General features: G+C 40.5%; 2 protein-coding genes across 2 annotated transcripts; both read left to right on the top strand.

Annotated features, from left to right (window-relative positions):
• The first annotated feature begins 5171 nt into the window (after positions 1–5171).
• LOC133732643 (E3 ubiquitin-protein ligase WAV3-like) lies at positions 5172–7900 on the top strand. Its single transcript, XM_062160230.1, has 2 exons — positions 5172–5437; positions 5996–7900. Exons 1-2 carry the CDS (start codon positions 5189–5191, stop codon positions 7865–7867), a joined length of 2121 nt encoding a protein of 706 aa, XP_062016214.1. The 5' UTR covers positions 5172–5188; the 3' UTR covers positions 7868–7900.
• Positions 7901–10256: 2356 nt separating this feature from the next.
• On the top strand, positions 10257–23293 carry LOC133732642 (E3 ubiquitin-protein ligase WAV3-like). The gene is made up of 2 exons (XM_062160229.1): positions 10257–10382; positions 21179–23293. The coding sequence occupies exons 1-2, from the start codon at positions 10350–10352 to the stop codon at positions 23048–23050; spliced, it is 1905 nt and encodes a 634-aa protein (XP_062016213.1). The 5' UTR covers positions 10257–10349; the 3' UTR covers positions 23051–23293.
• The last annotated feature ends 1147 nt before the right edge of the window (positions 23294–24440 follow it).

The raw sequence follows: 24440 nt of genomic DNA, 5'->3' as shown, positions 1-24440 counted from the left end.
GGTAACCAGTTCATAGATCTACCATTGACTCCTGTCGGACTCCATCTTCTACTAGTGTTCATGACTCCATGTATAGAACTGATTTGACTTGAGATTTTCATAACCGGTTTAGTTTTCACCTACTTTTTAAAGGTTAGTTCGCAAAAAATTAGTTTTGCCCATAGTAAATATTTAGCCATTCAAAATATGCAAACAAACATAATCAAAATATGGGGTTCAGGCTTTATGCCCCCCCTGCATTCTGCAGTTTCATTAATCAAGACTTGAGGGCAGCCGCACAGCCTCATTTCAAATATATATATATATATATATATATATATATATATATATATATGCAAACAAACATAATCATTTGTCACGGATATGTGAAATGTTCATAATGATATCAACAACAAAAAAACAAAAAAAACAAATTGATCACTAAATGTTTCGATCATGTACATTATCAAGAAGGATTTAAAATATTATTGATTTTATCATGATCGTGAACTATAATTTGAGGGGGGAACTTGAGAAGCTTCCTTTTGATGACCCGGATGGCGAGAACCAGAGAAAGCGAAGGAGGCTAAAACATGAGTTGTCGCAGTATGTTACCTTTAATGATGAGATTTGGAGACAAAGATCACAGGTTGAGTGGTTAAAAGATGGAGATAATAATACTAAGTTCTTTCATAACTATGCTAGGGCAAGAGGCTGGAGGAATGCCATTTCAGGGGTTAGTGACGTAAGGGGACAGTGGCATGAGGAGATTGGAGGTATTCAGGATGCATTTGAGGAGTACTTTCAGTCTTTGTTTACTTCTAAAGGAAGTGCTCATGAAGACTTGATTCTAGATGAGGTACCGGGAGTGGTGACCGTGGAGATGAATGAGTTCCTTACTGCACCATTTAGCAGAGTGGAAGTTGAACAAGCTTTAAAGCAAATGGCTCCAAACAAATCCCCGGGGATAGATGGCTTATCTGCATTATTTTATCAGGAATATTGGAGTACGTTGGGGGATGATATTACTGATTTTTGTCTGAGTGTTCTCAATGATGGTGCAGAGGTGTCCTTGCTGAACCACACACTCATTGCTCTTATTCCCAAGTTGGAAACTCCCTGTAGTGTTACAAATTACAGGCCAATAAGTTTATGTAATGTGGTGTACAAGCTGATCTCCAAAACTACTGTGAACAGGCTGAAAGTTGTGCTGCCAAAGATTATTTCTCCTTATCAGAGTGCTTTTGTCAAAGGCAGGCAGATCCATGACAACATTATTTCGGCTTTCGAGATGGTACACACTATTAGAGCAAACAAAAGGACGGAGGAACCTAAGCTCGTGCTCAAGCTTGACATTAGCAAAGCATTGATAGAGTAGAATGAAGCTTCCTGGAAAAGATGATGTTGAAGCTGGGTTTCGAAGTGCAATGGGTGAATCTGATTATGAGGTGTGTCTGCTCAGTGAGGTTTTCAATTCTTTGGCAAGGACAGCCGATGGGAAACTTCGTGCCTACTCAAGGGCTGCGACAAGGGGATCTGCTCTCACCCTTTCTTTTCCTAATCTGCTCAGAGGGTTTGTCTACTTTATTACATAAGGCTGGGCAGGAAGGTATAATTACTGGAGTTAGAACTGGACCTGGAGCACCGGACATCTCCCATCTACTTTTTGCAGATGATAGTCTCATTTTTTCTAATGCCAATATGGAGGAAGTGACTTCTATGAAGCAATGTTTATTACTCTATGAGAGAGCAGCAGGACAGCGGATCAATTTTCAGAAGTCAGCTATCTCATTTGGTCTTGGAGTTTCAACTGAGATGCAGCAAAACATTCAAGATTTCTTAGGAGTTTCGTGTGTTCCTTTCCATGAAAGATATCTTGGACTTCCTACGGTGGCAGGTAAAAGCAAAAAACAGATGTTCAAGAGAATAAGTGATAGATTGGATGAACACATGTGTGGGTGGCAAAGCAAGTTTCTATCGAAGGCTGGAAAGTTGGTTTTGGTGAAGGCTGTTGCACAGGCAATCCCAACATATGCTATGAATGTCTTCAGATTGCCAAAAGGTGTGTGTCGCTCAATTCAATCCAAAGTCTCGAAATACTGGTGGGGTGATGGCAAAGGGAAGAGAAGTATTCATTGGGGAAGCTGGGGCTTGTTGTGTAAGAGTAAAAAGAGAGGTGGTTTGGGGTTCTGGGATGTTCAAGGATTTAATCAGGCTTTGTTAGCGAAAATAGTGTGGCGTATTGCCACCAACCCGGATTCTCTGGTTCACCGGGTATTACAAGCAAAGTATTTCCCGGATGTGAATTGGGTAGGTGCAAGAGCTAGTAGTGGAGATTCCATGGTCTGGAGTAGCTTACTTTGGGGTCGGGATTTACTGTGTCAGGGCTTGAGATGGAGAGTGGGGAATGGGGAAAGTATTAAGGTGTGGAAGCAGGATAAATGGGTTCCGGTACCGTGGAGCTTCAAGGTGGTCTCTCCTAGATCGGGTAAGCATGACATGAAAGTCAGTGAGTTGCTTGATCAGTGTGGTATGTGGAATGTACCACTTATTCAATCTCTCTTTCTTCCCCACGAAGCTGAAACTATTCTCTCTATTCCATTGGCGGGTCCAAGGCAGCCTGACTCAATTATGTGGCATTATGGGAAGAATGGCATTTATTCAATGAAGTCAGGGGCTTGGTTGGCTATGGAGTTGCAAAACAAGGGGAGTGGGAGTCCGGGAAGCAGCGCGGATGGGGGCAAGGGTGTGATAGTTTGGGACAAGTTGTGGAAGTTACAGGTCGCTCCCAAGGTGAAGATTTTTCTGTGGAGAGCTTTCCATGATTTCCTTCCGTGTACCTATAATTTGAAAAAGAGGCATATGAAGGTAGAGGATAAGTGTTGCAGGTGTGGAGCTATGCAGGAAAGCATGATGCACTGTCTGTGGGAGTGCAAATATGCGAAGTAGGTTTGGAAATATAGCTTTCTTGCGAAGGTATATAAGCATTGGAATGAACCAAGTTTTATTGGACTCTTTGACCATGTTACCAATATGGCGTCTTCTTATGAGCAGGCCTTGTTTGGAGTGATAGCATGGATGATTTGGAAGAATATGAATGCTTGTAGATTTGGTGAAACAGTTTCTTCTGGTGAACATATATTATCCAAGCTGGTGAGTGGATGAGTAACTTTTGCAAAGTGAGTTCCAGGTCAGCTTCCTCTCTTCAAGGTGGGACAACTGAGAGGTGGAAGCCACCAAGAAGTGGTTGCCTTAAACTCAATGTCGATGCAGCATGTGACCATAAGAATGGTAAAGTGGGTATGGGAGTGGTGGTGCGAGATGACCAAGGAAACTTAAAAGGAGCAGTGGAGCATACTCTACATGGGGGATTGTTTGTTCATGCTAGTGAGGCTCTGGCCGTTCTTTTTGGGCTGCGATTTTGCATTATGGAAGGTTTTACTATGATAGAAGTGGAGTCAGATGCATTGAATGTTATCATGGCAATCAACTGTGAGGATAGTGATCTGAGTATGGAGGGTGCAGTTTTTGATGATTTTGGAAAGAAGTTGGGTCTCCATGGCTTATTGATATTGTAATGGCAGAAAAGTCTAGTGGATTGTAGGGGTGTGGCTCTCATATTTGAGGCCACTATAGCCCTTGGGATGTATTGTCCAAAAGTATGAATAAAATCATTATTTAATAAAAAAAAATAAAAAAAAGGAAATGTATGTACACTCAACATTTTTCAAACTTTAGTAATAGTAGTTATATACTTATATGTGATAGAAAATTATAATTAAAACGTACTAAGTAAGGGTCATCATGGGCCGGGCCTAGTCAAAGTCAACAAAATTTAGGGTCGAGGCTTAAATATGCTAACCCTTACCCGCCCGAAAGGCCCGAGCCACTAAGGCCGAAATGGCCGGGTCGGGCCGACCTTCCGAATAAGGCCGAAATGGGCCTAAAAGGGCCTTAATTTGTTTAACAAAAAGAAATATATTATTTTTATTTTTTATCTCAAAATGTGGCTCAATGGTTATATATGTAATACAAGACTCATTGTTTTTTGTTGATCATATTTAATATATATATATATTGGAATTAACTTATAAGTTATAACATTTATAAATATTAGTTAAGATGGTTATATTCAATTAACTATCTCTCTAAATCTCCCAAAATTAATTGTTGTTTAACAAAGGAAACAAAAATTAAAGAAAATAAAGCTTAGGAAATCAATTACAAAAAAGAGATAATTAAGTTGTATGTTATAGACTAAAGAGAAACATATTTAAAAAATAGAAAATTATTAGGACTTAATTGGGCGGGTTTAAAGGGTCGGGCAGGGCTTGGCCCTAACGGGCTCAAACGGGCCGAGCCGTAGGGTAGGGCCGGGCTTCATTTGCATGACCCTTACCCTACCCTATTTGAGAAAGGGTAGGGCCGGCCCGCCCTAATGCAAGGGCCGGGTCGGGCTTCGGCCCTACGGGCCGGGCGGGCTTAGGGCCGAAAGGCTAAATGATGAGGCCTAGTACTAAGCCTAAAACGTCATATCTAGCAAGCAAAAGTTTGCGAATTTGGATTGTAATCGGATTATCGGGGTAAACAGCTAAAACCCAATCCATTTCCTCTTTTAATTGGTAAAATCAAAGAATTAGTGAAGTTCTTGCCAAAAGAAAAAATAAAAAATAGTGAACTGGTGGTATATGGGCTTCAAGGTTCGATCCAATATAACGAATACTAATGGGTAGATGGGTTTCAAGTACAGAAGATTAGAAGCAGTAGTGGGTAAGTGGGTTCATCCAACTCCGATGAGTCTCAGTTTCGAAGCTCTCGCCGCTCCAAAGTCAGTTTTATCACTTATCAGTTATCAGTTAGTCAGGACTGAGCACTTTGTTTTTGCTTTGGAAAATCATTTGTCTGATTCATACATAAAATATATGTATATGTGAATATGATTGATCAATTTTTCCGTCGTTGTTTGTATCATATATCATATCTTCATTTTGCTGCCGCTGAGGTTTCAGCTGTGAAACACTTGGAGGCAATATACTAATGTTCATTTTGACCAGGATACTTTACCCTTGTGTTTTATTTACAGTTCATATGCTCTGGATTTCTCGCAAAGACTAAGAATGTCTCTTTCGGTTTACATGTGTATAGATGAGAATTCCCAATCGGTTGATTATTATATTTTACATTCTTATTTTAATGGGAGATTATTTCTATGGGAAATGATCATATCTTGGGGGTGAAGGAAACCCAAAGGCTACCTGGTCTCTTATATAAAGGCTCATTTCTTCAAAGAATTGGTACAGTACACTTTGAGGCGGCTGAAGTTTTCTTTGTTCTGAAAATTTTAGCTGATAATCAATCACATAGCCCTTGTTCTCTCTTCTGGTGTTTGGTGTTTGAAGACTTGTTTGATCACTCATTCACTCCAAACATGAATTCGTCTGAGGCTGCATCTGATCAAGTCAGTAATTTTGTGATTTTTTGGGTCGAAGTTTTTTAATTATGAGAAATATGCTGGAGTTGGTAGACTAAAACGTACTAGTATCGCAAGGCTTTTTCATCTTTTGGGATGAGGCACACAAGAAATCCCCTTTTATATCTATATTGGTTTGTTTTTCAGTTGACAACACGATTCTATACCGCTCTACCTTCTTTATACTACCTTCTAGCCATATTTAGTTCATTTGAGATTTTGTTCTTTTGAGACATGCTTATGTCTTGTATATATTAGTAAACATTTTGTAAACAGTACTTTGTTTTGGTTATGACTTTTGAATCTTGACTGAATTAAGACTAATTATTTGTGTGGTAATATTCCTTTGTTGTTGTAGGGATGTCAAAAAGTTCGTTTCTTCATTCAATGTAGTTGATAAAGCCTTTTCTTTTTTGTTATTCCTGAGAAAACTAACCAAATATATATGTGAACAACTTATTGATTTTTGTTTTTGAGCAAGTCTTACTGGTCTGGTCATCTGCTGACTGACTGATTATTGTTTTAAATTGTTGTTTTCGTATACAGAACAATTGCGGCATTTGCAGGAGTAGCCTGACAACAGAGCAAGGCCAAGCCATCTTCACTGCTGAGTGCTCACACTGTTTCCACTACCCTTGTATAGCCAACAATGTCCAGCATGGAAATCTTTGCTGCCCCATCTGCCGAGCAAAGTGGAATAAGGATAATGTGCCTTTCCAAGTTCCTCCTCCTCAAAACAATAACTCGGCTGCGATCCCTCCTCACATCCCATTCCCATCGCAGCAGCAACCCCGTTGGTATCAGTACCCATCCATGCAGGAACCCGAGTACCCTCCTGAGCCACCTACCTTCTCTGATGATGAACCCCTCCAATCGTCAACCTCACCTATTCAATCCCTTGTCCCCCAGAAAATAACACTTAAGACTCATACAGAGTCCCCTGCTATCTCTGCGGCACAGTTAAGCTCAAATTTTCCTGTCCTTGTCAGCATTTGTGCACCACCCCTTAATGATTCTGAAGGTCATGGTCGTACGCCCATTGACCTTGTAACAGTTCTAGACGTAAGTGGCAGCATGCAAGGCACAAAGATTTCCCTTCTCAAGCAAGCTGTCACATTTGTCATAGAAAACTTGGGGCCTTCGGATAGACTTTCTATTGTTTCGTTCTCATCAGGTTCTAGAAGAGTCTTTCCTCTCCAGAGAATGTCCGTTGATGGTCGTGAAAGTGCCATCCTAGCCATTGAGTCTCTTAGAGCAGGTGGTGCAACTAACATTGCAGAAGGACTCAAGAAAGGAACTAAGGTCCTTGAAGATCGAAGGGAAAGAAACCCAGTTTCCAGCATCATCCTCTTATCTGATGGCAAAGATACATACAATACAACTGCAAACCGACTGTTGAACCAGTTGCCTGATTCGATTCGTTCTAGCGACATGCAACAGGAAACCCCAGTCCACACATTTGGATTTGGCTACGATCATGATCCCAACATTATGCATGCTATATCTGATGTGTCAGGTGGCACCTTTTCGTTCATTGAATCAGTTGAAATGATACAAGACTCCTTTGCTCTGTGTATTGGGGGTCTTCTCAGTGTTGTGGCTCAGGAAGTTCGCCTAACAGTAAGGTCAGCGTCACCTGGGGTGAAGATTTTAGCAATACCATCAGGGAGACATGTGAATGAGATTTCTACTGAGGGTCAGCAAGGTGTTGTTCATGTTGGAAATATGTATGCTGAAGAGGAAAAACAATTTCTGGTCTACCTAACAGTTCCAGAATCGTCAGCTCCACATACTAAGACGTCATTGTTAGAGGTGTTATGCATGTACAAAGATCTAGCTTCAAATGAGTTGATGGAGGTGCAAGGTGAGAAAATAGAGATACTGAGACCTGAGGTTTGTTCCCCTGCTGAAAAGACAGTTTCTTTGGAGGTTGATCGGCAGCGGAACAGAATATTGGTGGCTGAAGCTATAGCTGAGGCACAAAGGTTGGCTGAGATTGGAAATCTGGAGGGTGCACAGGCTCTTTTGGCTCAACGGAAAGAAATTCTCTCAACATCAACAGCAGCCCAAGCAGGGGATTTTCACAGTAATTTGTTTGAAACTGAGCTTAGAGAAATGATGGATAGAATGGCAAGTATGAAGTTGTATAAACGAACTGGGCGTGCTTACGCTCTCTCAGGACTCAGTTCCCATATGTTGCAAAGGGCCACAGCTAGGGGTGACACAGGATTTGCGTGTTGTCGCATGGTTGCCCCTAGGGGGGGCTTTGGAGGTGGCAAAGCCAAAGCCGCCATTGCTTCATCAGGTGATGCTCCAGGTGAATTGCCTGCCGCCGTTGGGGCTTTTGAAATACCTGCTATGGTCAGAATGGTAGAAAAATCACAGAAGATGAATCAGCCTGCGCAAGACCAAGTCTAAATCCACTCCATTCTGGCAGAAATAGCCTTCAGCCTGCTTGTTCTATTTTGGTCTGGTATGCGTGTGTGATCGAATTTGTATACTGTAAATAGTTTGTCATAAATATGATATTCCGTGTTGTTTGGGTTTCGTTATTTGCTCTTTCTGTAGCTGGCTTTTGGTAGTTAGAAAATCTCAAAATCTTGCTGCGTATGGAAGAGCGTGGATTTTCTTAGTATTTCTATACCTAAGCTCTTTCCAGAAGATCATGGCTTTGCTGCCTTGCGATAAAAAATAAAATCGAAACTTTGTCTTACTTCGGTTCCCTACAGGCCATGAACATTCATAATAGACTTAAACTAATGAAAAACAAAATGGTCTTATCAAAAAAATGAAAAACAAAATGGGATTTTGACGAATAACAACTATGTATTCCATGATTTTGAACATACCAACTTGGTAATTTGCAATAGCTATTCATATTCCATGATTAGTAATGTTATATAACGTACCTTTGTGCTAATAAAGTACATCTAAAATGTCACATCTAACGAGTAACATACAAGTTAGGAAATTTTGAATTATATGATTTGATTATAGGAGTGAACTACTAAATCCATTTCTCAACTATTATTATCATTTTTTAGGGCAACGGAAGACAATCCATTGATATAAATCATACGACCTCACTCGTTCAAGCTTGAGAGGTCTGAAGACCCCTCTTATTACATATCAATGCTCAATTATTAAAAAGACTAAACTTCGAAGAATCAGAGCCTCCTAAAACCTAAAATTTAAAAAGAAAATGCAAGAAAGAAAATGCGAAAATAAAGGAAATCCCTACTCCTATACAACCCTAAATCAAAGCAACTGTCTTGACTCCTAAGACCTATCTGGTGTACATCTCCACTCATCAATCCAGCAAGCAGCTTCAACTTAGCAACTGTATAGGATTAAGAGCAGGATACCCCTGAAAGGCCCAGACACAGCCCAACCCACATGAGGGAGAGAAGGGGAAACGATCTAGCCCTAGGCCTAGCGCAAGAGGCGAAGGCCCAACGCCAAAAGCCTTAACCCTTCATCTCCCCCACCCACGCCAGCCTGATCTGAGCCTGCAAAGAAACAACCCCTGCCCATCATTGCTCCGATGGCCGCCACGGCCTTCCCCATCAGGACAGTTGGAAAGGACACCGCCTTGCTACTCGAAACCTTTAGGTTTCGATATTCTCAGCTCAGAGTTTTTCGGAGAAACTCTCAAGTCTCAACTATAATATGCTCTCGAATAACAATTCAAATTATTTCATCTTCAAAATAAAATTATTAAAAAATATCTTAAAAAATGTAAACTTTGTTAATAAATAATAACAATTTAGAATGTGTTATTGCCGGTCTTGGGCACTCCTCCAACACGCCGATCACTTGGTCCAACAAGCTCCCTCTTACTGCTCTTTCTGCTTTTAATTTTGACAAGTTTAGGTCGGGTTGTTCTAGAGGTTTCTGTTTGTAATCTTCTTTTCCTCCAAAAAAAAAAAAATTAGAATGTGTTAATAACGATTCAAAGTCCCATAAACCGTATATGTTCAGTATTAATGGGTATATGGGCTTTAAAGTGTATAAACAGTAATGGGTTAAACCATCGAAGTTTGATCTCCTCTCTCAATTTCGAAGCTCTCCCCGCCTCTCATCACTGGTAAAGAACAATTCTTAAAAGAAAACTTTACCTCCTTCCAAGCTGAAAGATTCAGACTTGAGCCATTTTCAAGAGCCGAAATTAGTCCAAAAATAAAGAATCGGGCTGTTTTAGTTGCTTCAGAAATGGAAAACCAGAGAAATTGTGGTTATCTGAGAAAACTCAGAAGAGATCAGGAAATACATAGTATCCAGCCATCAAGGTCAATCTTATCCCCTTAATTATTATCACAATGGTTGCCATTGTTTACCATCTTTTGTCCTTTGGAAGATCACTTTCTCTTGTTCATATATAAATATGATTGATCAATTTTTCCGTCGTTGTTGTTTGTATTATATCATATCTTCATTTTGTTCGCGCTGAGGTTTTAGCTATGAACAACTTGGAGGCACCTGCCAGTTGTTTTCACTTAGAAACCCATCATCACACTTTGACGAAGATACCCCTGGCTCTACATCTTATTTATAGTTCATATGCTCTGGTTCCTTACAAAGATTAAGAACGTCTCTTTCAGTTTACGTATGTATGTATAGACGTATAGTTAAGAAAAAATTGGGAATTGAGCTTAATCGGTTGATTATTATATTTTGCATTATTGTTTTAATAGGCGATGATTTCTATGGGAAATGATCAATCATATCTTGGGGGTGAAGGAAACTCTCAAAGGCTCACATATAAAGACTCATTTCTTCAAAGAATGCAATACCTTGTGAAGCTGTAGTTAATATAAAACTCTAGCTAGCTTATAATCACAGAACCCTTGTTCTCTATTCTAGTGTTTGGTGCTTAAAGGCTTGTTAGACCAGTCCAAACATGAATTCGTCTGAGGCTGCATCTGATCATCAAGTCAGTAACTTTGTGATATTTTGGGTCAAAGTTTTGGTATCTATTAGTAATATTATTAAAGAACCAATCTTTTCTCCCACACTTCCCCAGAGAGATTGTGAATTCTATAGGTTAAGGTTTTAGGGATGTTATCAATCATTAATTTAGTTTTGTGAGGTTTCTGAATCTTTCTTATGTGAAATTTTCTGGGTATTTTATGTACAAAAAATATAGTATTGCAACTTAGCAAGGCTTTCTCATCTTTTGGGATGAGGCACACTTGAAATCCCTTTCCATGTATATCGGTTTCTTTACACTACCTTCCAGCCGTATTTAGTTCATTTGGAAATTTGTTCTTAGTTTGAGACACTCTTATGCCTTGTAATTAGTAAACATATTCTAAATGTCACGCCCCGAATTTTGAATAATCAATTCAAATCCGAAACATGAATAATAACAAATTACAACTAACATCCTGAATTTTTTTCTCACAAACAACCACACTTTACAACTCTCAAATTTACAATAACCCAAATCCTCAAGTTATTTATTACAGCACACTCCCACCAAATTAAATTTTAAGGCTCAAATGAGCTTAACTCGCCTCACTATTACAATTGCTGTAAAACTATAACCATTGCTCTAACCGCACGATCACCGTCCTGGTTCTCCTGTCCTGTAGGATTACCCGCTACACAATTTGAATAGTGTACCGGGAGTTGCAACAACACAAAACCCGGTAAGCTTTTTACAGCCAGTATGAGTAAACAAGAAAGAACTGTTGATTTATTAAATTACAATTCAAGTAAAATTCAACAGTATTACGTCTGCAAAGAGACATCAACCCACTCATGGAAAACCACAAGGAATACATTTTCACAATCCTCAAATCACAATACACCACACTGGTCCTGTAAACACCCAACCCACATAACACCACTCTGGTCCATCCCAATAACACGTTAGAGCTCTAACTGCCTCGTTACCTCTGACACCTTGGCCTAGGGTCAAGCAACGGCAAAATACTTCGGTTAACACTATAACCGTCGCGCTTTGGACATCCCCGTCCTCAGCACCATATACTTCGGTTAATAATAAACCGTCGCACTTTGGACATCCCCGTCCTCGGTACACAACTTCGGTTAATAATAAACCGTCGCACTTTGGACATCCCCGTCCTCAGTACACAACTTCGGTTAATAATAAACCGTCGCACTTTGGACATCCCCGTCCTCAGTACACAAACACTCCGGTTATCCATAACCGTCAAACTTCGGACACCTCGTCCTCAGAATCCTACATTCTCCAACTCTATACATACTCCAATGTAAATCATGAATATTAACAAGAACTCATCAATCATGATCATCACATATAAATATGATAAGTCAAATTTCAATTCATAGTATTTTAATCATCCCAAATTCCTTACTCTTCAATGTCACACCATTCCACATATAATCACGTAAATATATATATACGTAATCACCCACTCAGGAATGACCACTAATACCAACTATAGTTCACACAAGAAAATCGTGAAATTCATTTTGTATAATAAAAATCATTTTACTTACCCATGGACCGTAATTGATCAAGTCCATATGATTTTAAAACAAATATTTATTTCATAAATATTTTCACGCAATTACGACAAAATAAGGTAATTAAATTTATTCGGTTCGTAATATGAACCACGTGAGGTTTACTCACCTCTAAATTCCCGCTGCGTCTTCTTAACAGCTCAAAAACAACGATCCGAAATCGTTCACCAATCAATCCATCAACCACCTAGTCAAACACGATCTTAACTTAGAAATCATTCATAGACCACACATATACAGAAATCCAACGGTCGGATTCTAATTTAATGATGATCCAACGGTCAGATCAAATTTATATGATGATCCAACGGTCAGATCCTCACGGATCGCCCTTAGGATCATCCTCCAAAATTATCACGAAGATCCAACGGTCAGATCTTCCTGAATCGCCCTTACTAACATCTCCACAAAATTATATGAAAATCCGACGGTCGGATTCTCACGAATCGCCTTCCGAATCACTATTTCTCAAATATACGAAGATCCAACGGTCGGATCTTCGCCCGTGACCTCACAAAGTCACCGGGACAGTCATACGATCAACATATTAAAATTTGAAGTAAAACCGATGGTCTGATCTTCGTAGATCGTAAACCGAAGATAAAACGTAAAAACCGTAAATAGTAACGTAAAAACGTAAATCCACTATTTACCAACTTTTTCTAACATGACCATGTTATATATCAAAACGCTCGTATGGATGCATAGATCATCGCCTAGATAATGAAAACTCGAAATATGGTCTGATGCGCCGCCACAAGCGGTGGTCAGTGGGCGGTCAACGCGGCGGTCAACGCCGGTCAACCACCTCAGATGGCAAAGTGACCAACTACAAACTGGTTCAAAATGAAAGGGTGGTCGACTTCCATACCTGGAGCTAAGCCTGGTTCGGCCTAGATTGTCCTAGATCAAGCGTTGAAGTTGGATTAATCCTGTGCGTCCGATCAGATTTCAGATTAAATCAGGGACGTCGAAAAAGTCAAACCATGATCTAGCGTTCTAGACACAAAATCGTGATGAAAGGCTTACATGGGGATGATCAGCATGAAGAGGAGATCACGAAAATGGGAACGATCGGCCCATGCAACGCCGGAATCGGGGATTTCCGGCCGGGTCGGGTTTGCATGGCTGGGTGTCTTCGATCTCCATCTGGGAGCAGCGGCGATGCAAGGGGAGGCCAGAGGGAGGCTGTGCGTGCGACGGCGAGCTCGGGGAAGGCCGGGTCGTGGCCGGAGGATGCCGGAGGAGAGAGAAAAGTCCGGGTCGGGTCGGAGAAAACCCGCCGGGTCTGACGAGAAACAGAGGAGAGAGAACGGAGAGGGCTGGGGGCTTTTCCGCAAAAAGAACTTTTTTTCGTCCTTAAAATGAAAATAAAATCAGAAAATTTCCTATTTATAGAAAATTCCCAATTTTCAAAAATTCATAACTTATTCATACGAACTCCAAATATTGCGTTCCACATGTCCACGAACTCGTATCGACGAGCTCTACAACTTTCATGAAGGAAGTTTTCCCAAATTTTGAACGTATAAAAAGTCAACTTTGTTGACCCCCTAAAAACGTTCGTTTTCGAAAATAAAATCGTTCGAACTAATTCCACAACTTCTCCAAGCTTCGTACTCTCTCCTACTATCGTGAAATCATTTCTAAAAATCCATGGAATTTAATTTGGATTTTTCGGGGTATTACAATCTACCCTCCTTAAAGAAATTTCGTCCCGAAATTTGAGCGTAAGTCAATTCCTCTCGATTAAGGTTGACCTAACCATAGAATCTCCATCTCTTCCAAATCTGTAGTAATCTACAGAGCCTCAGCTCTTTGTATAAAAATACATTCCTATGGCCACTAAATCCTTTCATCACAAACGTAAACTCACACAACAACTGCTCAACAACACTCCACATCACATACACAAAATCGTCACATGGATCATCTCATAGATCCTCACATAGATCTTCACATAGATCATCACTCTGTACTGGCATACAAGCACAGTAAACACTCCCACAAAGTGTTTCGCTACTCAATTAGCATCACTTAAAACAAATCATCCCCAAAAGCACGCCAATAAAATATGTCACCCAGTGACGATGACTTGGGCTTGCTCAATCCTTGGCTAAGCATTAGGGCTGGCTAATTGAGCCGAAGAAACCGAACCATCCACATTTCGAACCGGCCCGAACCAATTTGGGTTTGACATTTGGGCCTACCATTCGGGCCGAACAATTGGGCTCACTATTTAGGCCTACAAATCGGGCCTAACATTTGGGCTTACTATTTGGCCCACAACTTTTTAGCTCGGCTACGGTATGAAATTGTACATACCGTAGGTATACCGTATATACGTATGCATACCATACAGACTGTATATACGTATGCATACTGTACAACTGTATATACGTATGCATACCGTACAGACCGTATATACGTATGTATACCGTACATACCGTATATACGTCCGTATATCAAGCATATACGAGATCCAAAAATATTTGTAAGAGGTAAGGTTCGAACTCCCGACCTCGAACACGAAGGTTTTGCTCCCAACCACTGAAGCAAGAGCTGCCTTCATTAATATATGCTCACGTGTTATATTTATTATGTCATAAGCGACATAAATAAAATAACGGGGAAGGCAAGGTTCGAAACCTCAACCTGCCGCACGAAACCTTTTTCCCCCAACCACTGGAGCACAAGCTGTGCTTAATATAATGTGTACAAATGTTATACTTATTATGTCATAAGCGAACATAATAAAAATAAACGAGAGGCAAGGTTCGAACCTCTGACCTCTTGTACAAGAGCCTTGCTCTTCAACCACTAGAGCACCAGCTGCTCTCGTTACTATCCATGCAACTTCTTTTATTTATTCTATCATAAGCGATAGAATAACAACAAACTGTCGGTACACTCCACGTGCCACGACACGTCTCTTCCGTGATTTACGGAAAGCAAATCACTTTCGGCTAAAGCTGTCTGCCACAGCGTCTCGAGGTTCGGCCTGTCCCCTTACACGCTCTCCACGCGCCAACAACTTTTCCGGGTTTTCGGATGACTTTAATCCAACGCGTAGATTGAATCTCAGAGATCGTCCATCCAACGGTGGAGATCTGCTCACCTCGTTCTATAAATAGGTGCATCCTGGAGAAAAACTGTTCACACCAAAGAAAAGAAATTTTCCCCAGCCATTCTCTCTCAAACTCTGCAGCCTTCCTCTCGAAACTCAAATCCTTTCTTCATCAATTTCAATCCTTCTCTTCTGATCTTCTCTCCCATCTAGTTGATTCAATCCCATCTTTCCTCTGAACTTTCAGATCTTCAATCTTTTCCTCCAAATCTTCAATCCTTTTTTCTCAGATCTTTTCTTCCATTTGAAGATTCGATCTCATCTTTCCTCTGAGAATCTCAGATCTCCAATCACCAGTTCAACAACTCCAATCCTTCTAACAAAATCTCCCTCAAACACTAAACCATGTATTCCTCGATATTCACATCCTCTCACCTCATGACCCAAGAGCCACGAACTCTGCAACTAATGGAGCTCCAAACCCCGCAACAAATGGAACCACAACAACAGCAACCAACAGAGGAGGGAGGAAACACCCAAGCAGCTGGAAGTAGTGCCAACATGGATTTCTGGCGAAGCCGTACCAGATGGATTCCTACTCCAGAACAAATAAGAATCCTCAAGGATCTTTACTACGTCAAGGGATTCAAGTGCCCATCTACAGAGCACATTCACGAGATCTGCCTCCAGCTGAACCAGTATGGACATGTTGAGGGTAAGAACATTTACTTTTGGTTCCAGAACGTCAGGGCTCGAGAGAAGCAGATGAATAGGTGTAATCAGGCTGCTCCAGTGCCCATGGGAACTAGTTCTCTTGGTACTGGTGGATCCATCGATCTCAATTTTGGGTCCACTGGTTCTACTGGTGCTGGTGGATCCATCGACATCAATTTTGGGCCGGCTGGTGGATCCATTGACATCAATTTTGGGTCCACTAGTTCTACTGATGATGGTAGATCCATTGATCTCAACTTTGGTTCCACCTATTCTACTGGTAATGAAGGATTTCTTGATTTAAATTTTGTTTCATATTCTTCCTCACACTTCAACACTAATACCAGTACAACTCTTTTGGCACAACAGGAGGACAAACATCCCTGCAACAACGAGGAGGAGATCACCAGGAGGTTCAAACTCTTCCTCTGTTCCCCGTGCACGGCGAGGACGTCTTTGGTAACCTGAAGGCTACTTCCGAGGAAGGTAGCGCTTTTGGTTACTATTCTGGTGGCTCAGGCGGTTACCACAGTGGCTCAAACGTTTCTCTTGAGCTCAGCCTCAATCCATCCGGAGCTGCTGACTAGGCTTAGTATAGCATAGTCCTCGTTTTCCTTTTTTTTTTTTTTTTTTTTTTTTTTTTGTAATGTAAAATCAATAAGATGGTGTGCATGTTTTCTTTTCTTTTTGTTTAACCAACAACAACACCAAGGATCGAACCTTGGTCACCCAATACTATTTTCAAAACCATAAACAACTCTACTGCACACATCTTTCAAAATGATTTATCACAAACAATCATTCTAAACCTAGCAATCAATTAAGTCACACAGAGGTCAAGCTAGTATCCTCTGAGTCAAACCAAACACAATAATTTCGTCGCTAGAATTAGGGATTAATAAAGCTAAACACTTCCTGAGTTAGCTAGGAAAAACCCATGTCTTTAGAGTTACTCTTACAACTCTTATAGAATCTCGATAATTCCATCTATCAATCGCTTCAACAAAAACTCACCACAATTCAATCCCTAACATTTAGCGATTCAGAAATCGAATCAAACTCCATATCACATAGTAATTCACTTGAACCACTATGGATACCTAACAAAGTCACTAAAATCAATATCTGAAATTGCGTTTAACTATATCACTTAAAATCAATCACCAAAGGCACACACTCTCATCCAACATCATTCACAAGAACTGATTCAAACTCTCCCAATTAATTACACCAAAATCAACTCCATTGCAAAACTTTAAGTGTCCCGCCTACTTAAACTTAAAACACACAACAACTTCAAATTCACTGCAGTCCATCTCCATACTACGATCCAAAACTCAAGAAAACTAGTTCACCACACAAAGGCCACAAAATTCAATTTCATTCACTTGAACAAGACTATATTCACAAGTCACGGTCAGGTCATCAACCCATGGTGTTCAAATGAATAAATTTCAAATCCAGTTTTCCTTGTGAATCGTAACGTATCGTTCCAAAATGATGCAAGCAACATCAACCACGTATATAAGACACATCTCGCGAACTCAATTCAAATTCCGAATCATCAAAACTACTACTAATTCCAATTCTACCAACAATCCTGATTCTGAAGGAATTATAGTACTCAACGACAACCCAAAACAATGGTCTCTCATCTCTAACCATCGAGCACAAAATAAAATTCTTGTCTCGCACCTTAAATCCTGCTTAACAACTTACAAGCACAAGGAAGAAGTAACCACAATAATTTCTTCCCTAACCTCAACCCTACTAACAAACTCCACAAGGACATCTCAATACAAAACAAGGTATTTAATCCTTGATACGTACATCCCATCCAAACATCTGTATGTCCAACTTAAGAAGACAAAATTTATAACAATTCATACCCGTATCCACACTAGGTACGTGCATAGGTCAACATCATGCCTTCAACCAACACTTCAACATCCAAAAGGACCTCACTTCCATAAAACAAATCTCACCGACTCATCAGAGTTAAATCTAGAGGTCTCTATTCCTCGAAGATTACAACCTGCGGAAACTAAACTTATTCTAATACGAACTTAGAAGACAACTCTACCGTCCTACAGACATACACGCTGTCTAGACCCCATACTAAGACATACCCAATGATTATACCAGTACCGAAGAGTATATGATGGGGATCCGCTGCAGACGGGCCATCACTCGGGGAGTACTGATTATCACCAAATATGTACCTTACGCTCTGATACCAAACTGTCACGCCCCGAATTTTGAATAATCAATTCAAATCCGAAACATGAATAATAACAAATTACAACTAACATCCTGAATTTTTTTCTCACAAACAACCACACTTTACAACTCTCAAATTTACAATAACCCAAATCCTCAAGTTATTTATTACAGCACACTCCCACCAAATTAAATTTTAAGGCTCAAATGAGCTTAACTCGCCTCACTATTACAATTGCTGTAAAACTATAACCATTGCTCTAACCGCACGATCACCGTCCTGGTTCTCCTGTCCTGTAGGATTACCCGCTACACAATTTGAATAGTGTACCGGGAGTTGCAACAACACAAAACCCGGTAAGCTTTTTACAGCCAGTATGAGTAAACAAGAAAGAACTGTTGATTTATTAAATTACAATTCAAGTAAAATTCAACAGTATTACGTCTGCAAAGAGACATCAACCCACTCATGGAAAACCACAAGGAATACATTTTCACAATCCTCAAATCACAATACACCACACTGGTCCTGTAAACACCCAACCCACATAACACCACTCTGGTCCATCCCAATAACACGTTAGAGCTCTAACTGCCTCGTTACCTCTGACACCTTGGCCTAGGGTCAAGCAACGGCAAAATACTTCGGTTAACACTATAACCGTCGCGCTTTGGACATCCCCGTCCTCAGCACCATATACTTCGGTTAATAATAAACCGTCGCACTTTGGACATCCCCGTCCTCAGTACACAACTTCGGTTAATAATAAACCGTCGCACTTTGGACATCCCCGTCCTCAGTACACAAACACTCCGGTTATCCATAACCGTCAAACTTCGGACACCTCGTCCTCAGAATCCTACATTCTCCAACTCTATACATACTCCAATGTAAATCATGAATATTAACAAGAACTCATCAATCATGATCATCACATATAAATATGATAAGTCAAATTTCAATTCATAGTATTTTAATCATCCCAAATTCCTTACTCTTCAATGTCACACCATTCCACATATAATCACGTAAATATATATATACGTAATCACCCACTCAGGAATGACCACTAATACCAACTATAGTTCACACAAGAAAATCGTGAAATTCATTTTGTATAATAAAAATCATTTTACTTACCCATGGACCGTAATTGATCAAGTCCATATGATTTTAAAACAAATATTTATTTCATAAATATTTTCACGCAATTACGACAAAATAAGGTAATTAAATTTATTCGGTTCGTAATATGAACCACGTGAGGTTTACTCACCTCTAAATTCCCGCTGCGTCTTCTTAACAGCTCAAAAACAACGATCCGAAATCGTTCACCAATCAATCCATCAACCACCTAGTCAAACACGATCTTAACTTAGAAATCATTCATAGACCACACATATACAGAAATCCAACGGTCGGATTCTAATTTAATGATGATCCAACGGTCAGATCAAATTTATATGATGATCCAACGGTCAGATCCTCACGGATCGCCCTTAGGATCATCCTCCAAAATTATCACGAAGATCCAACGGTCAGATCTTCCTGAATCGCCCTTACTAACATCTCCACAAAATTATATGAAAATCCGACGGTCGGATTCTCACGAATCGCCTTCCGAATCACTATTTCTCAAATATACGAAGATCCAACGGTCGGATCTTCGCCCGTGACCTCACAAAGTCACCGGGACAGTCATACGATCAACATATTAAAATTTGAAGTAAAACCGATGGTCTGATCTTCGTAGATCGTAAACCGAAGATAAAACGTAAAAACCGTAAATAGTAACGTAAAAACGTAAATCCACTATTTACCAACTTTTTCTAACATGACCATGTTATATATCAAAACGCTCGTATGGATGCATAGATCATCGCCTAGATAATGAAAACTCGAAATATGGTCTGATGCGCCGCCACAAGCGGTGGTCAGTGGGCGGTCAACGCGGCGGTCAACGCCGGTCAACCACCTCAGATGGCAAAGTGACCAACTACAAACTGGTTCAAAATGAAAGGGTGGTCGACTTCCATACCTGGAGCTAAGCCTGGTTCGGCCTAGATTGTCCTAGATCAAGCGTTGAAGTTGGATTAATCCTGTGCGTCCGATCAGATTTCAGATTAAATCAGGGACGTCGAAAAAGTCAAACCATGATCTAGCGTTCTAGACACAAAATCGTGATGAAAGGCTTACATGGGGATGATCAGCATGAAGAGGAGATCACGAAAATGGGAACGATCGGCCCATGCAACGCCGGAATCGGGGATTTCCGGCCGGGTCGGGTTTGCATGGCTGGGTGTCTTCGATCTCCATCTGGGAGCAGCGGCGATGCAAGGGGAGGCCAGAGGGAGGCTGTGCGTGCGACGGCGAGCTCGGGGAAGGCCGGGTCGTGGCCGGAGGATGCCGGAGGAGAGAGAAAAGTCCGGGTCGGGTCGGAGAAAACCCGCCGGGTCTGACGAGAAACAGAGGAGAGAGAACGGAGAGGGCTGGGGGCTTTTCCGCAAAAAGAACTTTTTTTCGTCCTTAAAATGAAAATAAAATCAGAAAATTTCCTATTTATAGAAAATTCCCAATTTTCAAAAATTCATAACTTATTCATACGAACTCCAAATATTGCGTTCCACATGTCCACGAACTCGTATCGACGAGCTCTACAACTTTCATGAAGGAAGTTTTCCCAAATTTTGAACGTATAAAAAGTCAACTTTGTTGACCCCCTAAAAACGTTCGTTTTCGAAAATAAAATCGTTCGAACTAATTCCACAACTTCTCCAAGCTTCGTACTCTCTCCTACTATCGTGAAATCATTTCTAAAAATCCATGGAATTTAATTTGGATTTTTCGGGGTATTACACTAAACACCACTTTTCTTTGGTTAGTGCGGTGTATTTTTACAGTTTAGTTCAGTTAGCTCACAGAATCATTTTCATGTTGCAAAAATATGCATGTAGTTAATCATGACTTTTGAATCTTGACTGAATTAAGACTAATCATTTACGTGGTAAAATTCCTTTATTTTTGTAGGGATGTCACAAAGTTCGTTTCTTCGTTCAATGTTGTTGATGAAACCTTTCCTTTTATGTTATTCCTGAGAAAACTATCAAAATATGTGTGAAAAGCTTTTAGATTTTTGTTTTGAGTAATTTTACTGGTCTGGCCTTCTCATGACCGACTGATTATTCTTTTCACTTGTTGTTTTCCTATACAGAACAATTGCGGAATTTGCAGGAGTAGCCTGACAAGAGGGCTAAGCGAAGCCATCTTCACTGCCGAGTGCTCGCACGTTTTCCACTACCATTGCATTCTCAAAAATGTCCAGCATGGAAATCTTTGCTGCCCTGTCTGCCAAGCAAATTGGAATAAGGATAATGTACCTTTCCAGGTTCCCCCTCCTCAGAACAACAACTTGGGCACAATCCCTTGTCACTTCACATTCCCATCACAGCAGCCACCCCATTGGTATCCTCAGTACCCATCCATGCCAAAAGCCGAGTACCCTCCTGAGCCACCTACCTTTTGTGACGATGAACCTCTCCCATCGTGCACCTCATCCATTCAATCCTCTGCCCCTCAGAATATAACAGTCAAGACTCATACAGAGTCCTCTGCTATCTCTTCTGCAGAATCAATCCCAAATTTTCCCGTCCTTGTCAGCATTCTTGCACCGCCCATGCAGGATTCTGAGGGACATGGTCGTACACCCATTGACCTTGTAACAGTTCTAGACGTAAGTGGCAGCATGGAAGGCACAAAGCTTTCCCTTCTCAAGCAAGCTGTCACATTTGTCATAGAAAACTTGGGGCCTTCGGATAGACTTTCTATAGTTTCGTTCTCATCAAGTTCTAGAAGAGTCTTTCCTCTCCAGAGAATGTCTGTTGATGGCCGTGAAAGTGCTGTCCTAGCCATTGAGTCTCTTGGAGCAGGTGGTGCAACTAACATTGCAGAAGGACTGAAGAAAGGAACTAAGGTCCTTGAAGATCGTAGGGAAAGAAACCCAGTTTCCAGTATCATCCTCTTATCTGATGGCATAGATACATACAATAGAACTGCAAACCGACTGTTGAACCAGTTGCCTGATTCAATTCGTTCTAGCAACATGCAACATGAAATCCCAGTCCACACATTTGGATTTGGCTATGACCATGATCCCAACATTATGCATGCTATATCTGATCTGTCAGGCGGCACCTTTTCGTTCATTGAATCAGTTGGAATGATACAAGACTCCTTTGCTCTGTGTATTGGTGGTCTTCTCAGTGTTGTGGCTCAGGAAGTTCGCCTAACAGTAAGGTCAGCATCGCCTGGGGTGAAGATTTTAGCAATACCATCAGGGAGACACGTGAATGAGATTTCTGATGAGGGTCAACAAGGAGTTGTTCACGTTGGAAATATGTATGCAGAAGAGGAGAAACAATTTCTGGTCTACCTCTTAGTTCCAGAATCCTCAGGTCCGTATACTAAGATGTCATTGTTAGATGTGTTATGCATGTACAAAGATCTAGCTTCCAATGAACTCATCCAGGTGCAAGGTGCGGAAATAGAGATACTGAGACCCGAGGTTTGTTCCCCTGCTGAAAAGGCAGTGTCTTTGGAGGTTGATCGGCAGCGGAACAGAATTTTGGTGGCTGAAGCTATTGCTGAGGCACAAAGGTTGGCTGAGATGGGAAATATTGAGGGTGCACAGGCTCTATTGGCTCAACGGAAAGAAATTCTCTTAACATCTCCAGCATCCCAAGCTGGGGATTATCACAGTAATTTGTTTGAAACTGAGCTTAGAGAAATCATGGATAGAATGGCATCTATGAAGTTGTATGAACAAACCGGGCGTGCTTACGCTCTTGCAGGAATCAGTTCCCATAGGTCACAAAGGGCCAGTGCTAGGGGTGACACAAGAGCCTCCTGTCTCAATTCGGGTTCAGTTGTCTCCAGGAGGAGGGGTCTCCGTAGCCGCAAAAGTACCTACAGTTTTGCTCCAGGTGAGTTGGGTCAACCACCTGCCGCAGTTGGTGCTTTCGAAACACCTGCTATGGTCAGAATGGTAAGAAAATCACAGAATAGAAATCAACCTGGGCCATACTAAGTCAGTCTAAGGTTCTAAGCTGCACTCCGTTTTGGCACTAGTAATAATTCTGGCAGAAGTAGTCTTCAGCCTGGCGTGTGTAATATGTTGTAAATAGTTCAAGTTAAAATGCCTTCTGTTTGTGCTGTTTGGATTACCTTTGTTTGAAGCTGTGTCTTATTACCTTTGTAAGACTAGAAAAGTCTTCTTTTAATCGGAAGATTGTGAATTTTTTTACAATAATGATTCTGCATGTTTCTGTCATCCAAAACTCGCCAAAGTTTAGAGATTTTTTCCAGTCTAGAAATGCAGGCCTGAGTTGAAATTTTGAAGCCAAGAGTGAACAGTGGCACATGACATGGTCTTTTCTCACTTATTATGGGAGAAGTTTATAAACAAGAAAGGTATAAACAAAGACTTTAGGAATAAAGAACAAATTGTAATTATTATAAACTAGAAAAACTACAAGAACAAAATGAATCAAAGTGGGTTGTTCAACACTTCAACCTATAAAAACAGAATGTGACCGACATGATTTTAAGGAGGACACCGTCGAGATTGGCGTGTTTGTGATGAAAATCAATTGGGGTCTATTTTATGCCTTATGAATTCAATATGTGCAGCACTGGAGTGGTTTTTCACTTTTTTTTTTTTTTTTTTTTTGTGTATTTCACTACTGTAGATTCATCAGTAGCCATGTGGACAATTAGACTGTGTTTCTGGGAGGAAAGAAGATTGGATGATGCATTATTTATCTGCAATTTTGTTTAGACCTGGGGTCAAAAAAAAAAAAAAAAAATGAGGTTTAACTTCTGACATTAATAAATCTGTTCCACCAAAAGAACAACATACTGCGTATATTAGTAAATTTTACTGCATATGAAGTACTCATGCGTAAGTTAATACTATACGCGTTAAAATTTCGAAGCTCTCACTCATCGTCGTCCCTCCAATTCCTCCATTCTGCTTCTCGCACAATTTCGAAGCTCTGGCAACTCAAAGGTCACGCTCATCCCTCATCACTCACCACTTTGTCCTTTTTTAATTTTTTTTTTTTCTTTGGAAGATCACTTTCTCTGATCCATTTTTTCACTTTCTCTGAACGAATGCAACTTCGTTCTCCATTCTTTCAAACCTGAAATGTGGATCAGAACTTCATATATAACTAATCAGTTATTTCTGTAAATTCAAACCAAGTTGAAATTAATTTAAAGCATTCTAATATCACCGTGACTTGGACGAAATTATTGTGTGATTGCTCAATTTTTTCTGTCGTTCTTGTTTGTACTATATATATCGATCATATCTCCATTTTGTTTGCTTGCCGCTGAGATTAGCTTTGAAAAACTTGGAGGCTGCCAGTTGTTTTCCCCTAGAAACCCACTATCAGTTTTTGACCGAGACACCCCTT

This window comes from Rosa rugosa, chromosome 2, assembly GCF_958449725.1.
Source record: "Rosa rugosa chromosome 2, drRosRugo1.1, whole genome shotgun sequence".
NCBI classification, from domain to species: Eukaryota; Viridiplantae; Streptophyta; class Magnoliopsida; order Rosales; family Rosaceae; genus Rosa; species Rosa rugosa.
This window is presented reverse-complemented; position numbering and strand designations above follow the sequence as displayed.

Coding starts and splice junctions, on each gene's coding strand:
- LOC133732643 (XM_062160230.1), top strand. CDS start 5,189: ATGGGAAATGATCATATCTTGGGGGTGAAGGAAACCCAAAGGCTACCT. Junction 5,438..5,995: donor CTGAGGCTGCATCTGATCAA/GTCAGTAATTTT, acceptor TTTCGTATACAG/AACAATTGCGGCATTTGCAG.
- LOC133732642 (XM_062160229.1), top strand. CDS start 10,350: ATGAATTCGTCTGAGGCTGCATCTGATCATCAA. Junction 10,383..21,178: donor AGGCTGCATCTGATCATCAA/GTCAGTAACTTT, acceptor TTTCCTATACAG/AACAATTGCGGAATTTGCAG.